Genomic DNA, 13,836 nt, shown 5'->3' with positions numbered 1-13,836 from the left:
CTTGAATAATTAGTTTGGTTGTTAAAGTGGATGATGAACAAGTTGGATTTTGATGATTTAAAGATAAATTTTTGTGTTGTAAATATTATAGAGTTGTTTTCAAGTTTCAATAATGATCAAAATCAGTTAGAAATGTTTATGGAAAATATTGATTTTTGATTGATTTTGATATGAAATTGATTGAGATTGCATGAAAATGATGATAGGAACTTGAATTCATGCATATGCGTTCATTTGATAAGCTAATAAAATTAGTGAATAAGTTAAAGATGCAAATTAGTGAAATCTGCCTAAATTGGTAATTTGAATAGTAAGTTTATAAAATCACCATAAATTATACTGTTGAATTTGTAAATCAGTATATTTTTTAAACAAACAACTACTGATTTAGAAGTGTATACAAAAATATATCAATTTTTAACCGATTATAAGTTATAAATTTGGACAGCAGATTCTACTCAAAACAGATTATGTAAACTGGATTAGAGAATTCGTTAGAAATTGTATTAGTTGAATTAGAAAAAGTGCCTTATATTGTTAGATTCAAATTCGAGTCTAGTGAGATTAAAATTCATATGTTTAATTTTTTTAAATATTTGTTTTATGGTGTGAAGTCTCTTTCAAAATCTAAAATTTATACTATGTTCAATAAAATATTTTCTCGATTTTAATATATATTTTCATAACTTTGCATTGATTTTGGGCTTCGGCCTAAATTGACTTTCTTTTACTTTGGGCTAAACGTAATTCCAACCTAATGTTGGCTGAATAATTCAGCCTGAAATAGATACCCAATCCTAATTTTCAATTAATTAATTGTTTTTGAAATTGATTTTCCTGCACAATAAAATCTTTTAATCTTCGAAAAGCTTTTCATTTCTTCAGATTTCTTTAAACAAGGAAGCAAAACCAAAAATGGCGGGAACTGGTCCACCAAAAAATCTCCTCTCTCTAATCCGAGATTTCGCGTCTGAGAAGTCTCAAGGAGGTAACCATTTTCCTTTCTATATAACATACATCTTTTTGTTTGTTTCTTGAGAAAATGCTGGAAATGAAATGAGAACAAATTTGAAGTTTCCGGTCGGATTGAAGCTTTTCTTCTCTCTTATATTTTATTTCTCTACATTTTCTGTTCATAGTAAACGGAGATTTTTGTTTGAAATGTTTTGATTTTGACACGTATAGAGAGAAAACTCGTTGGCTTGAAGAAGCAAATCGAAGATCTCCGATCAGAGCTTGAAGCAGTGAATTCCGAGCTTGAAGAAGCGAAAAGTCTAAAAGAAACAACCGAGCAAGAGCTTAAAGGCTTCGAAGTTGAATTAGCTTTGAACGAAGCTTCGATTCAAGCCCTAGAGGTTCGAAGTTTTCCGCTTTATTTTTAAACTTCTCACTATATTATTTTAAAACTTTCCTTTTTTAATTTCCAAATTATTTGCAGGCCAGGATTGCTTTGATTCAAGATGAAATATCCACCATTGGATCTGAAATAGAGGATCTTAAGGTACTTAAACGACTTTGTTATTGTGGTTTGTTTTATCTGAATTAAAATTCTACACTTAATTAAATAAATACCTATTTATAAATTTTACATGGATTATTTGAAGAATAAAGAGGCAACATCAAGGTAAGGAGATCTTCTTCGTTATTTTTTTTCTTTTTAATCTCTTTATACTTCTAAAGAAGAACTTCTGATTCTATTTCTCGTTAATTCTGTACAGAGATGAGTTTATATGTCAAATGGTTCAGTTCAATACTAAGATAAGGTTTGGTGTAATTCATCTGAATCCTTCCTTAAGCTTGTGATTATATTCTTCTCTTCACATATACGTTGTAACTATGATCTAACTTTTCCATGAATGAATTATCAGTAATTATGAGTATTTCTTTCTTACCAAGGACCAGTATGTAGCTGTAGTTTTAAAGGAGGATTTTGGTTGAGGTAAAAAAGCCAATATGCTCATAAAAGAATTTTATTCTTTCATCTGGTATGGAAAAGAGATGAATGGAGTCCTGAAATAAGGATTGGGAGGACCTATTAACTAAAATATTAGTTGGAGTATATAGAGCAATGTTATTATTATTAAATTGATTCATTCTTTGCACCAATATTGAAGGATCTGTGATTTGTTGTGAATAGGGATTCTAAGAGTTTCCGATATGCACCCTTGTTTCTTACTCGTTAAAGATGATTTACTTATGATACGCTGAACACTTGTTACTCAGGAAATTCCAAGAGACAATAACTTCTGGTTTTGAGAACAAGAATATTGTTGGCAATGCATCAGGTTATAACCTTTACAATCATCCTGTTTTTTCGCCTCATCAGTTTTTCGAACTATTTTAAAAGATTTTCCTTTTGCATTGTTTTCCATCTATACTAATCTTATTTAGGGCGTCAGATTTGTTTTACCTACTTTTAGTGATAAAAAATCGTATTGCTTCATGTCTATGTGGCTTCAAATATAACAGTTTGATATTCCCTCCATATTGATAACTTCTAATCTTTACTAGACAAAACTATAACTTTTATGGCTTATGCTTCTTATTGCATGACCTATCACACGTCAATATCCAAAATCTTGTTTTCTACTAATAATGATGATTGTCCCTTGTTCCCATATAATAGTGTAAGGGGAGGTAAGATAGTAGGCTGCCCCCAACACTAGGTTGAGAGCAATTTCCATAGAAGACCTCCGAATTATGAAATGCCCTCCGTGGGACTCGATCCCACGACCTCAAGGTTAAAAACCTGGTTAAAAACCTTGTTTTCTACTAATAGTTTATCACAAATACCTCTGTTTTTTAAGGCAGTTAAGCTTAAGCAAACTTTAATAATAAGCCGTTTCAAACAAGTGCCTTTATGGATTGCCCATCTGGGCAATTCACAAATAATAGTGGCTATGCTTTAGATTTAAAATTTATACAAAATTTAACTGATATTTCCAAATTCCGACCTCTTTAGTTTTCTCCCTCACTCTTTCCTAGGTAAAAAAAGAAGAAGAAATGTTTACCTTTTTTTTTTCTTTCAGAAGAGGACCGTAAATTTGTAAAGAAGGAGGTCACTAAAATTGCTTCAAGAACTATAGAGGATCAGCTTGCTCACGTTGTTTCTCAAATAGCTAAAGAGGAGGAAGAATACCTTGCGGAACAGAATACCCAAAAAAAGGTAACTAGTCTTATGTGGACTACAAATATCACTAATAGGATACACATACACTATCAAATGTTTAGATGTTCTTAACTTAGTTGCTTAAATTATGTGAGTCTTTGTTGCCAAAGTTTTACTAGAAAGTAATCTGAGAATGATCAAGTGGTCTGAAAAACATGCAGCTTCAGCTAGAGTTGACTGACATTGAAAGGAAGGCGGCTCTGATGGATGGAATGAAGCGGGAAACAAAAGCTCTAGAGGACTTGACAAGATATCCTTATCTAATTTGCCCTAGGAACTGCACATTGAAATTTCATCGATTAATCATGAAGTCTTGATTAAAAAGCAGTACGTGAAAGAGAAAATTCCATGTGCATGTTATGCTAATAAATCATACATCAACATTACTATTAGGTGTGCTTAACACACCTAAACACAGATTGGGTTGATCGCTTTGTATATCTGCAATTTATACAAGCTGTTTTCCTCACAAGTTAATTCCCTATTTTGTTATCAAGAAAATAATGGGAAAGAAAAAAAATCTTGAAACTGATAACTATTAGAAGTTGAAATCTTATGTTAATTTACTTGTATTCTCATAGGCCTAGGAGTCAAGAAGGTCATTCATCTGTGGATCTTTCCATTTCTATAGATTTTATACATCTCAATACATGCAAGGTTAGACAAAGTATATATTTGAATTTTTATGCTGGCTTTTGAATTCTTTTTCTTAACATCTTCTGTGAATTAAAACTATTACTTGTAAAATAGCTCCTTGACTGGAAATAAGCAGACTTCCGAACTGGAAAAGACGTGTGCTTCCTTCAATGAAGAGTTGCAGAAGAGGTGTATATGTCCTGGTTGTCAAACAATTAATGTGGAGGCATTGGGTGGAATGCTTAATGAAAATGATTCAAATTGATATGTTGCAAGTATATTACATGCCAACATTTCAGCCATGGTATTGATGTCTTCAAATTTTATTTGCATAAGAACTTTTGCACTACATTTATGGCATTTGATCATATGGCATGGCCAAAAAAGGTTTGCTAAACTCTACATAAGGGATAGAGATGTAGTATGGGTTATTCATTAATGCAATAGGTATGAAAGAATATTCCATGTTTTGTACCCATTTTTACATTCCAAAATTTCATATATAACTGTTTCAGCTGCTGACTGGCAACATCTAAGAATGATTGCAATGTTTGATCCTGCGATTCTTTCTTTCTTTCAAATATCTCCTTTTGTACTGAATAAGAGGTATGGTGTATCTTAGTTATTACTGTATGTTCAAGTTTTTAGGAGCTTTACTTTGCATTTACTGTATTATAGCACTAGGTTTCATCTGTGGATCCAACTCGTAACTAAACCATGTCTAACAAAAAGTAAGATATGAAAGAGGTTTATGAAATAATGATGCCTCCTCAAAGCTGGTATGCAGTAAAAGAATTTACTGAATCCTCTCTGATATGGTATGGTTTAACTACAAATTTTGCATGTGTGTTGAAGATGCCTCGGTATCCTTTACAATCAAAGATAGCAATGTAGATTTGCCTTCTTCTTTGTTTCCACTCGGCCCCTGTAATGAAAACACTATCTATCAAGCCATGATGTTATCTACAGATTTTCCGAACTTAATTCAAAACTAACTGGACTATGCATGCATTGTTGTTACTACGTAGGAAGACATATAATGTCATGCTATAGTAAGAATGAGGATAACTTACGATCTGTTCTGGAGGCATAACATTAGGAAAAGTGTCCTTATCTAGAAATCTTGAATTGGAGGATTTCATGACTTCTATCTGTGTTGAGAATAGGGCAGAGACTGGTCGATGATCAGAGAACTTACTTTCACTGCGAAAGTAGGATAAAAGTTTCACTCCTTTCCCATACCACAAAATTCTATCACACCTGCAACCAGACACGAATATCGATATTGCTGATAAGATAGTCATAAATCCAGGTTATGTTTGTGGAATTCTTTATTTTCCATAAGTATTCATTTCCGCCACTTATGCCTGACACATATTAGGATATACATTTGGGTGTGATCCTCGAAATATATGAAAAAACTTGGAAAACCAACATTCACCTCAAGCCCAGGAAAACTAGCTTACATATGGTGACTATGTGCCTAATTGCCGATTGTAGTAGTGATAAGAATTTTATGCTGCAAAAGGTAGATGATCGCAAACCATTTTACCATGCTGGAGTCCTTTGTTTCTCTCCTGATCTGTTGGGAAGGCCACCCGAGTACCGATTGCAATTTGATGAAGAATACTTGTATGTTGGTGCAAAATTGATGTTCCCCTCTCTCCAACCTTCAAACACTCCTCCATCTTCTTGTTCCTTTCGAAGCTGATCGAATTCCTGCAATGCCTTCCAGTCCTGCTTCTTTATTAAATATCGAGCTAAATTGTCTTCCAATTCTAACCGATAGTTGAGGTCTCCGAACCAGAATATCTGACTGTCTTCACAAGAATTATAATCATGGAGTTAGGATTCTTCATTCAACTAATTTGAATAAACTTTATATTGTCACTTTTGTGCAACTGTTTTCCATTTAGAGCTAAAGTGTACTGTAAAAACCAGGTTGAAACTAGAAATTCATTAGCATTTTAGGGGACAGTTAATATGTTGAAAATTTTGGTTAACAACTCTATCTAGTATGGACCAATCTTATTCATCCTTGTATTTTTGTTAAATCTTTTGATTGTCTTTTAAAAAAAAATCACTTACTCATGTCCTAAGATGGTGAGAGGATGAGGATTGTCATCGTCTTTGGCTGACCGAGGAAAAGAAGTTCGCTTAAAAATCTCTGAAACTTGACGATTCCTTCGACCTTCATCACCATTCTTCTCACCCGAAGCCAAGTGAGCAGCAATGAAGCAGAAGCTGGTACCTTCAATTGACATACTAACAGAAACTGAACCTTTGTTTCCTAAAAAGCCCATGATTCCACAAGCCACTGAGCTGACTTTCCCATTTGAAACACAATATTTCTCGAGCAATTCCTTCTTCATCCACACACTAATGAAAACTCCAACCATTTTCTTGCTTGCCATCAGCTTGTATTTGCTGCCACGGAGAAATAGTTGCTGATGTCGTTGAGTTTTTGACCTTGCTCTCATCCGTATACTATCAGTTATGCTACTGAAACTTGCTCTTCTTTCACTATCAGGTACTTTCACATATTGGTAATCTTCACACGAGATTGGATTCAACACGGGAGTCAACCAAGGGGCACCGAATTTTTCATTAAGTGTTTTTCCTATTAACAAGTTCCAATTTGTTGCTTCAGTTGGATCTTCTGCTCCGATCACGGTTCGAGTTTTCAATGGTACGATCTCTTGAAATCTGCTGGTCAATAATTTTTAAGTCAAATTACTGATCTATTCTTTCTTTTTTATTGTGAATAGCCTATATAGCATTGCACCATTCTTGATTTTTTTGACTTGTTTCGTACCCGAGAACATAGATATCAGCAGCATCCTGGGGTTTTAGCCACTCATGTAAATCAACAGCTAAGCTTCCTACAGGAGATCTTCCAGCAACATTCCAAGTTCCCACAAAAATTCTAAACCACCATGGAAAAACGGTTAGCTACCCCCTTTTTGTTTCCTTAACTGCATTAATCCTTTTTAAAACACACCTTAACTCATTGGTTGAAGTGCATGGATCCATCTCAAACGAACTAATGTAAACATCTTCCATGAAACAATCATCTTCATCTTCATCTCCATCCGCAAGAAAAACATTTCCAGCATTCAAATCTCGAAACCAATAGAAAAATCCCATAAAAATAAGCAAAACCAACAAAACCAATGATGATCAAATAAGTAGATAGAAATGATTTAAAAACCTGAAAGTACATCCAGGTCGTGGTAAGGATCAGGTTGCTTGTGCTTGTGCTTCCTTTTGAACCATCTGTGGAATCTCCCAGAGCTTGAGTTTGGGTTCATGTTATCCATTATAACTCCTAAAGGAACTCAAATCCATACCAAAATAACACGTACGCACCCTGCAAAAAAAAAACGGGTGGGGGGGGGAAGAATTAGGATAATACTCAGAAGCTTATTGCAACTTCCTCTATAATAGAAATATAAAAATATAATGTCGTTTTGTTTTCATTAATATTGTTGTGTTCATCGCCTGATAGCAAGTAGATGAGCTAGAACGAAGTTTAAAACAAGGAAACAAACTTAACGAAGCTTAGACATTATTAATTGAAGCGATAATTCCCAAGAGATTGAAGTACACGAGAGAGGGACAATGGAAAAGAAAAGTGTAGGTTTGGAAAGTTGATGAGAAGAAACTTCCTTAGCTATATTATCTTTGGGTATATGCTCGAATTATTTCCAAACTTAAATGTGCCAGGAAGCCGAATCAATCGGACTTGTGATCTTCGGCTCAATAAGTTGAATCGGTCATAAAACTATTGTGTTGAAAATCATTGTATCAAGTTGGTGAATTGAGATGCTTAACTTGAGACATGCACAAAATATAATATCTAAAAATAAATGGTCTTAGTTGTTGAAAATAGTAGAGATTTTGGGTTTAACCAGTTGTACATACGAGTGTGTTGTCAATTAATAATTTTTTTAAATATATATTATCTTATACTATTAAAAATATATAATTTTCTAACGTTTTATGAATAATTATATTTAGCAAAATCCACTTTGTAGATCCGATTAAAATCCCCATTTATTGCATTATCTTCACAATTGGTTAGTCTTTTAAAATATATATATATAAATAAATAGAGGGAACAACCAACAAATTTTACATTAAGAATGCTACGTAATTACATATTATCTGTCTCGAGGATCAATATCTTATGTGAATTAAGATATCATAAATTAATTACTATATTACTTATAATACTAAAATTATATTAAATATAATAAAAATAAATTTCAATCTTTAATTTAATTATTTATTCCTTTTGAGGCAGTTCTATTATTGTGAAACCTAAAATACAGCTGAACATATAAAATTGATGGCCATAAGTAACCTAAATTTATTTTGCTTTGTTTTTCAATCCCCCGACTGTGGGGAACATTATGAGGGGTTGACCCTAACAGAAAACCGAGTCAACACTTTGCAAGCAGTCCAAAAAATGCAGAGAGCAGAATGGCCCATCTCAGTTATGGCTACACCACCCACTTGCACGTTTTGATTTGATATCTTCCTCTTTGTCAACATATAAAAAAATCATACTTATTTATAACTTGGAATTTATTTCTTTAATACTTCAATTTTATATTGGTAAAACTAAAACCTATATAATATATAAAACTATCTGTCCTGTAAGTTCTTTAAAAAAATGTTCTGTACTATAAATGAGATAAAATAATAATAATAACACAATCCCACTTATAATATTTTTTATTGGTGTGTAATTTTTTTTTATTAATATAAGGTAAGTATAAAATAATATTTGTTTAAAGATAATTCTCAACTTATGATATTTTTTATGCTCGAACATAAAATTTCAAAAAATAATAATAATCCATTTATCATTAAAATCATTTGATTTGTATTCGGTGTGCGAGATTATTTATTATTGTGTGCGACTTGAAATCCGTTTATTTTTTCGTATTAACGATCTCGTTGATTACCCTAAAACATTCACTTACTGCCTGAAGAAGAAAATTCGCTCTTGTTTTTGATCCAGTTGGTCACATGCAAAATGTCGCCAAGCAACTCTCACCGTCCTCAGCTTTTTCTTCCACAGCTTTTTCTAGGATAAATGTGTATAGATACCCCCCCACATGTATGTATGTGTTTACATTTATAAATTTGAATTATATTTTTTTAGAAATTAAAATGTAATTTTAATATTATATGGACTTCTAATTTTACAATTTTTAGAAGATTTAAATTATAATTTTGTTTTTTAAGGATTCATATATAAGTTTATTATATATCAATTTATTATATTTAGAGAAACATCTACGTATGGTTTTATCTATATATATTATTGGAAAATAGATTGTTACAAAACGAGACATTAATATTGACTGTAAAATATTAAACAAAGTAATCAAACAAAATGATAAGTGTCATGGTATTAACCACTGCATTAGAAGCAAATTTGTCATAATGTATGTAATCACTATAATGGACGAATGACCCCTTCAGGTTACCATAACTCTCCAAATTTCGTGCACCTGGGAGATGGAGTGGACTCCGGTGGTATTGCTCTTCTCTCCACTCAAAACAACACATAGAAAAATATTAAAGAGAGTTTTTCTAAAGCAATCAATTTCGTAAGGGTTATTAGAGAAATTTCTCTTATATTATCATATGAAATGAAAAAAAAAACATTCATTTATAGGTTAAAGATAGGGGTAAAATGTAAAGGATTCAGTAGAAATTATAAAATAATTAATTATAATAAACATTATTCTAACGATCATATTTTGTAACAGTTGTAAATGGTAAAATATAAATTTTGATAAATAATATTCTACCGAGAGGATCTTGTCTAAAAAGAAACACATACGAATCGAATTAAACCACGTCAAACATTTCATATCAAATGTGAAATTCTTTGTGTGTGCATATATATATATATATATACATATGAATAAAATCCAATTACATAATATAATTTTTTTGTTTTATATTGATTCTGAGTCGGTATATGAGCAAAACAATGATTGAGATTAATTCCACTTGTTTTCTACTATTAATCTCAATCGTCTATTTTCGCTCATCTAACACTCTTGTATAGTGTAAAACATTTTTTTTATATAGAATTAGGATTGTTGGATGAGATGAAATAAACAACTGAGATTTATTTATTTTTCAATAAATTTCTTCACATTTTTTACTATTAATCTCATTTGTTTCACCTCATCTAACAATCTCATGTAAAATTGAAAAGTTTTCATTAAATAATTGTATCCTATCCATATATATATTGACGATGATGAATTTAGTGGAGATGTTAACTAACCCTTCAAAAGTTTAGATAGGAATAATAATTTGAGAATAAAGAAAGGTATATGATTAATGGGTGTGGGGTAGAGTTATTTCATAGGGAGATTAAGAAATGGGTTGGGACATAGGCAGAGACATAAATAGCTTTCATAGGTTGCGACATTCTAACCAGAATTCCACATTCTTCTGTTTGCAGATATCTGTCATTGTCATTTCTTTATTATTGCATCTCTCAAATTCCGACTTTTTATTTTCGCACAAATTATTTCAACATCCTCTTTGTTTCTTGTACCAGACTTCTTCTACTTTGGACAATAATTATCCAGAAAAACGACGATGAACAATAAAGCATTATGAAAAAACGATTGTTGAAATTTGGATTCAACATTATGTGATGTTAGATCAATTATTTCACAAATTTAGAGGTCATTCAGTTTTGTTGGGAATCCCCAGCCCTCATATCTGCTCCTTTAAGGATATTATGCCATATGTAGGCTTCATTCTTCTTCATGTTTTCCCTTTTGTTTGGGCCGTTTGTAACTCCTTGATTTGCATCTGCTTCAATCATACTTTGAAAGCATGTCATTGTTTAATTATTAATGTCACATAAATATCACATCTTAATAACAAATTATTAACTCTTTGAAAACATTACGCTTTCAACCTTATGATCCGAATCTTTAATTTAATGATTAAATTATAAATTTGGGTAAATTATGTGTTTAGTACCCTAAACTATCAACTTTGATCCGTTTTAGTACGCAAACTTTCATGTGTTTTCAAAACATACTTACAGTTTAATTTTTGTTTCATTTTAGTACACCGTTCAAAATTTAACGTTATGTTTTGAAAAATTGAAAGTTTAGGTACTAAAACGGATCAAAACTAGTAGTTTAGGTATTAAACGCGTTAAGTTTTTAACGATGAGATACTAAAATAAAACAAAAACTAAACATTAGGTATAATTTTGAAAAAAATAAAAATTTAAGTATTAAAACATACCAAAACTAATAGTCTATGTACTAAATGCGTAGTTTACTCTACAAATTTTAATTCTATATAAATGTCACATCTTAATATTATTCGTTTACATATTGTAGACACTATTTTTTTTGCCAAAATGTCAAATTTCCAATTTCCAATTTTCATTTTTTATCCTTTTTTTTCTTTTTCATTTTATTTCTAGCATATATATATATATATACTGAAGACACTTAATTCCATCCCCTTGATTAATATTATTATATAATATATTTATTTACACCATTTTATTTACATTGTGTCAGGCACAATGAAGCTGAAATGCATGGCCCAGCAGCGACCCAAACGCACAGCCCGAATTGGAAAACAAGGGTTTCCAGAATCCTAGCTCTTTCGTTCCAAGTCAGCGTAGCACGCCCCGTTTTTCATTCTCCACGGTCGCATGCCTCTCAACAACCCCGTTTTTCACGACAACACTCCAGCGGCTCCGAGTTCTCCGGCGCAAGGAAAGCGTCACCAACGCCACGCATGAAACAGAGCAACCAACATCAGTGTTTTACTCAAATATAAACTCTAAAAATAGCTTTTTCTTTTGGCTATATATATTATGTAATGAACGCACAAAAGGAGAGGGGAAATTTCATACGATTTCAGAGGAAATATAAATAAACTTTTGCAATTATTTTACACAAATCTTCGAGCAGTGCATTCGGCAATCACAAAATTTCCACAAAGAGTTATGATATTTAAATCATTTTTGCGATTTTTAAAGAAGAAGCATAAGGGTAAGCTTGTATCGAGCTTAGGACTAAGGGTCTGTCGAGTCCAAGGGGGCACCAGCAATGAGAACTCGGGTACCCTTTTAGAACCTAAACCGGGAGAGTACATGGAATTATAGCCACCCCAAAACCTCATTTCAAACCCTAGGATGCCTGAATTATTTCCTGCTTTACTTTCTGTTCAAAACATGCGAACTAGACAAATATGCGGTTAGGATTTGTTTGAAATTAGCATGCGGGATAGAGATCATGTCCGGGTTGGAATAATAAGCATGTGGGGTAGGACTTTTATTTTCATGACTGATTTAATTATTTTTACCTCACTAACTCTTTTCATTTTTGTTCTCGTTTATTTTATTTTCATCATTTGCATCATTCAAAAGAGGTGTTGATCCACCAAAAACGTGTTTGTTAAACATGAATAATCTGTATTAATGGATAAAGGGGTTGTAATACAAGAGATGAAAATGTAGAGGACAGTCTACAAGGATACTATGTGTCACATTTAATCCAGAAGACGTGGTGCCCGCAATTGAAGAGTATATCACTATACTGCATTATAAATGACTTAATGAACCGGGGTCTACATCAAGAACAATGAAAGTCTATCTTTGAAGAACTGACTGGCAAAAGTTGCAGGGGCAAGATGAAGACCATTGATCTTAGGAGTCACTTCAAAGACGACAATGACAAAACGATAACTGAAATTGGAGACCATTGCTGACGAATTCAAGAAACAGACAAATGGACTTCACATAGTTCCTATCAATTAAGGGCTCCAATGACGTATTCGTTGGGAACATGCTCAACAAAAGATAAATACTGGAGGTACAGTCCTTCGAGACTTTTTTAGGGCAAACAACTCGTCATTTGCACGATTCATCCAGAGAAGCCAGAGCGGTTCGACAGGTTATTCAACCGGTGACAGATGAAGGTGGAAGACTAGTCAACATGTCAGAAGCTGTTAGAATATTTTTGTCTCTTAAAAGATAAAACACTTTTGTCCCCAATAAGGGTTATTCAGAATAAAAGGCACATTTTTTGGATCAATGCCTCGGACATTTCATGCATCATGCATTTAGACATTTGGCATTTTGTTATTTTCTTTGCATTCACATTAACTAACATATACATGTCTCATCAAAAGGAACACATACTTGATACACCACCTCAAGCATTGGACACACCCCATCTGTATAACACCCGCCTGAAAAAAGAAGAAGACGGAAGCAAGAATGGAGAAAATCGAAGAGAACATGGTAAAATTGCAGAAAGAACTTAAAGACAAGATAAACCAGAGTAGTCTGAGTACTCTGAATGCAATCATGAAAAACCAAGAGTCCTTGGTTGATCAGATCGTTGCCAAGTTAGTTGGCCTACAACATTCCAATGCGCTTGGGGCAGGTTCACCGGAAGGGGTAACTATACAACCTACCCCGCAAGTGGTTGTCTCACCTGAAATCTTACCAGAACTTCGGGGGGACTCATCTACTGTAAAAGCAAAGCCCTCATCCTCTGTATTTAACTCTGAGAACAATTCAGGTTATTACCATATATCGGATTCAGACGAAGAGGACAAATCAAAGAAGATTTAGGAGAAAATCAAGCAATTGGAGGACCAAATGAATGTAGTTAAAAGAGACGATGATTACCTTGGAGTTGATGCCACGGAGCTCAGTCTAGTCCCAGACTTGGTTCTTCCTCCAAAATTCAAAGTCCCTGAGTTCGAGAAGTTCGACGGGAACAGTTTTTCCTTCAGCCCACATCATTATGTTCTGTCGAAAAATGACAGGGTATGTGGGAAATGACCAGCTCCTGATCCATTGCTTCCAGGAGAGCCTGTCTGGTTCAGCTATTCGGTGGTACAACCAGCTCAGCCGAACTCATATTAAGACATGGAAAGACTTAGCCAAGTCTTTCTTGGAGCAATACAAATATATTAACGATATGAGACCAGACCGGGTTATGCTA

At 33.1% G+C, this 13,836-nt stretch overlaps 2 protein-coding genes across 2 annotated transcripts; one reads left to right on the top strand and one right to left on the bottom strand.

Moving 5' to 3' along the window:
* The first annotated feature begins 1,177 nt into the window (after positions 1-1,177).
* Positions 1,178-4,055, top strand: LOC120176853. The gene is made up of 7 exons (XM_039183166.1): positions 1,178-1,355; positions 1,439-1,501; positions 1,605-1,624; positions 1,719-1,763; positions 2,224-2,285; positions 3,030-3,166; positions 3,331-4,055. Exons 4-7 carry the CDS (start codon positions 1,738-1,740, stop codon positions 3,484-3,486), a joined length of 381 nt encoding a protein of 126 aa, XP_039039097.1. The 5' UTR covers positions 1,178-1,355; positions 1,439-1,501; positions 1,605-1,624; positions 1,719-1,737; the 3' UTR covers positions 3,487-4,055.
* A 392-nt stretch (positions 4,056-4,447) lies between these two features.
* On the bottom strand, positions 4,448-7,186 carry LOC120176852 (type I inositol polyphosphate 5-phosphatase 1-like). Its single transcript, XM_039183165.1, has 7 exons — positions 7,017-7,186; positions 6,807-6,897; positions 6,621-6,731; positions 5,894-6,511; positions 5,358-5,621; positions 4,879-5,065; positions 4,448-4,730 (listed from the first exon to the last, which is right to left on the bottom strand). Exons 1-7 carry the CDS (start codon positions 7,123-7,125, stop codon positions 4,635-4,637), a joined length of 1,476 nt encoding a protein of 491 aa, XP_039039096.1. The 5' UTR covers positions 7,126-7,186; the 3' UTR covers positions 4,448-4,634.
* Positions 7,187-13,836: the final 6,650 nt, after the last annotated feature.

The sequence above is a fragment of the Hibiscus syriacus genome, unplaced genomic scaffold (genome assembly GCF_006381635.1).
Source record: "Hibiscus syriacus cultivar Baekdansim isolate YM2019G1 unplaced genomic scaffold, ASM638163v2 tig00112259_pilon, whole genome shotgun sequence".
In the NCBI taxonomy this organism is placed as follows: domain Eukaryota; kingdom Viridiplantae; phylum Streptophyta; class Magnoliopsida; order Malvales; family Malvaceae; genus Hibiscus; species Hibiscus syriacus.
Note: the sequence above shows the minus strand (reverse complement) of the source record. Positions and strands in the feature narration are given on the sequence as shown.

Coding starts and splice junctions, on each gene's coding strand:
- LOC120176853 (XM_039183166.1), top strand. CDS start 1,738: ATGGTTCAGTTCAATACTAAGATAAG. Junction 1,764..2,223: donor CAGTTCAATACTAAGATAAG/GTTTGGTGTAAT, acceptor CTTGTTACTCAG/GAAATTCCAAGAGACAATAA. Junction 2,286..3,029: donor TATTGTTGGCAATGCATCAG/GTTATAACCTTT, acceptor TTTTTCTTTCAG/AAGAGGACCGTAAATTTGTA.
- LOC120176852 (XM_039183165.1), bottom strand. CDS start 7,125: ATGGATAACATGAACCCAAACTCAAGCTCTGGGAGATTCCACAGATGG. Junction 6,732..6,806: donor ACTTCAACCAATGAGTTAAG/GTGTGTTTTAAA, acceptor ATGGTGGTTTAG/AATTTTTGTGGGAACTTGGA. Junction 6,512..6,620: donor GCTGATATCTATGTTCTCGG/GTACGAAACAAG, acceptor ATTGACCAGCAG/ATTTCAAGAGATCGTACCAT.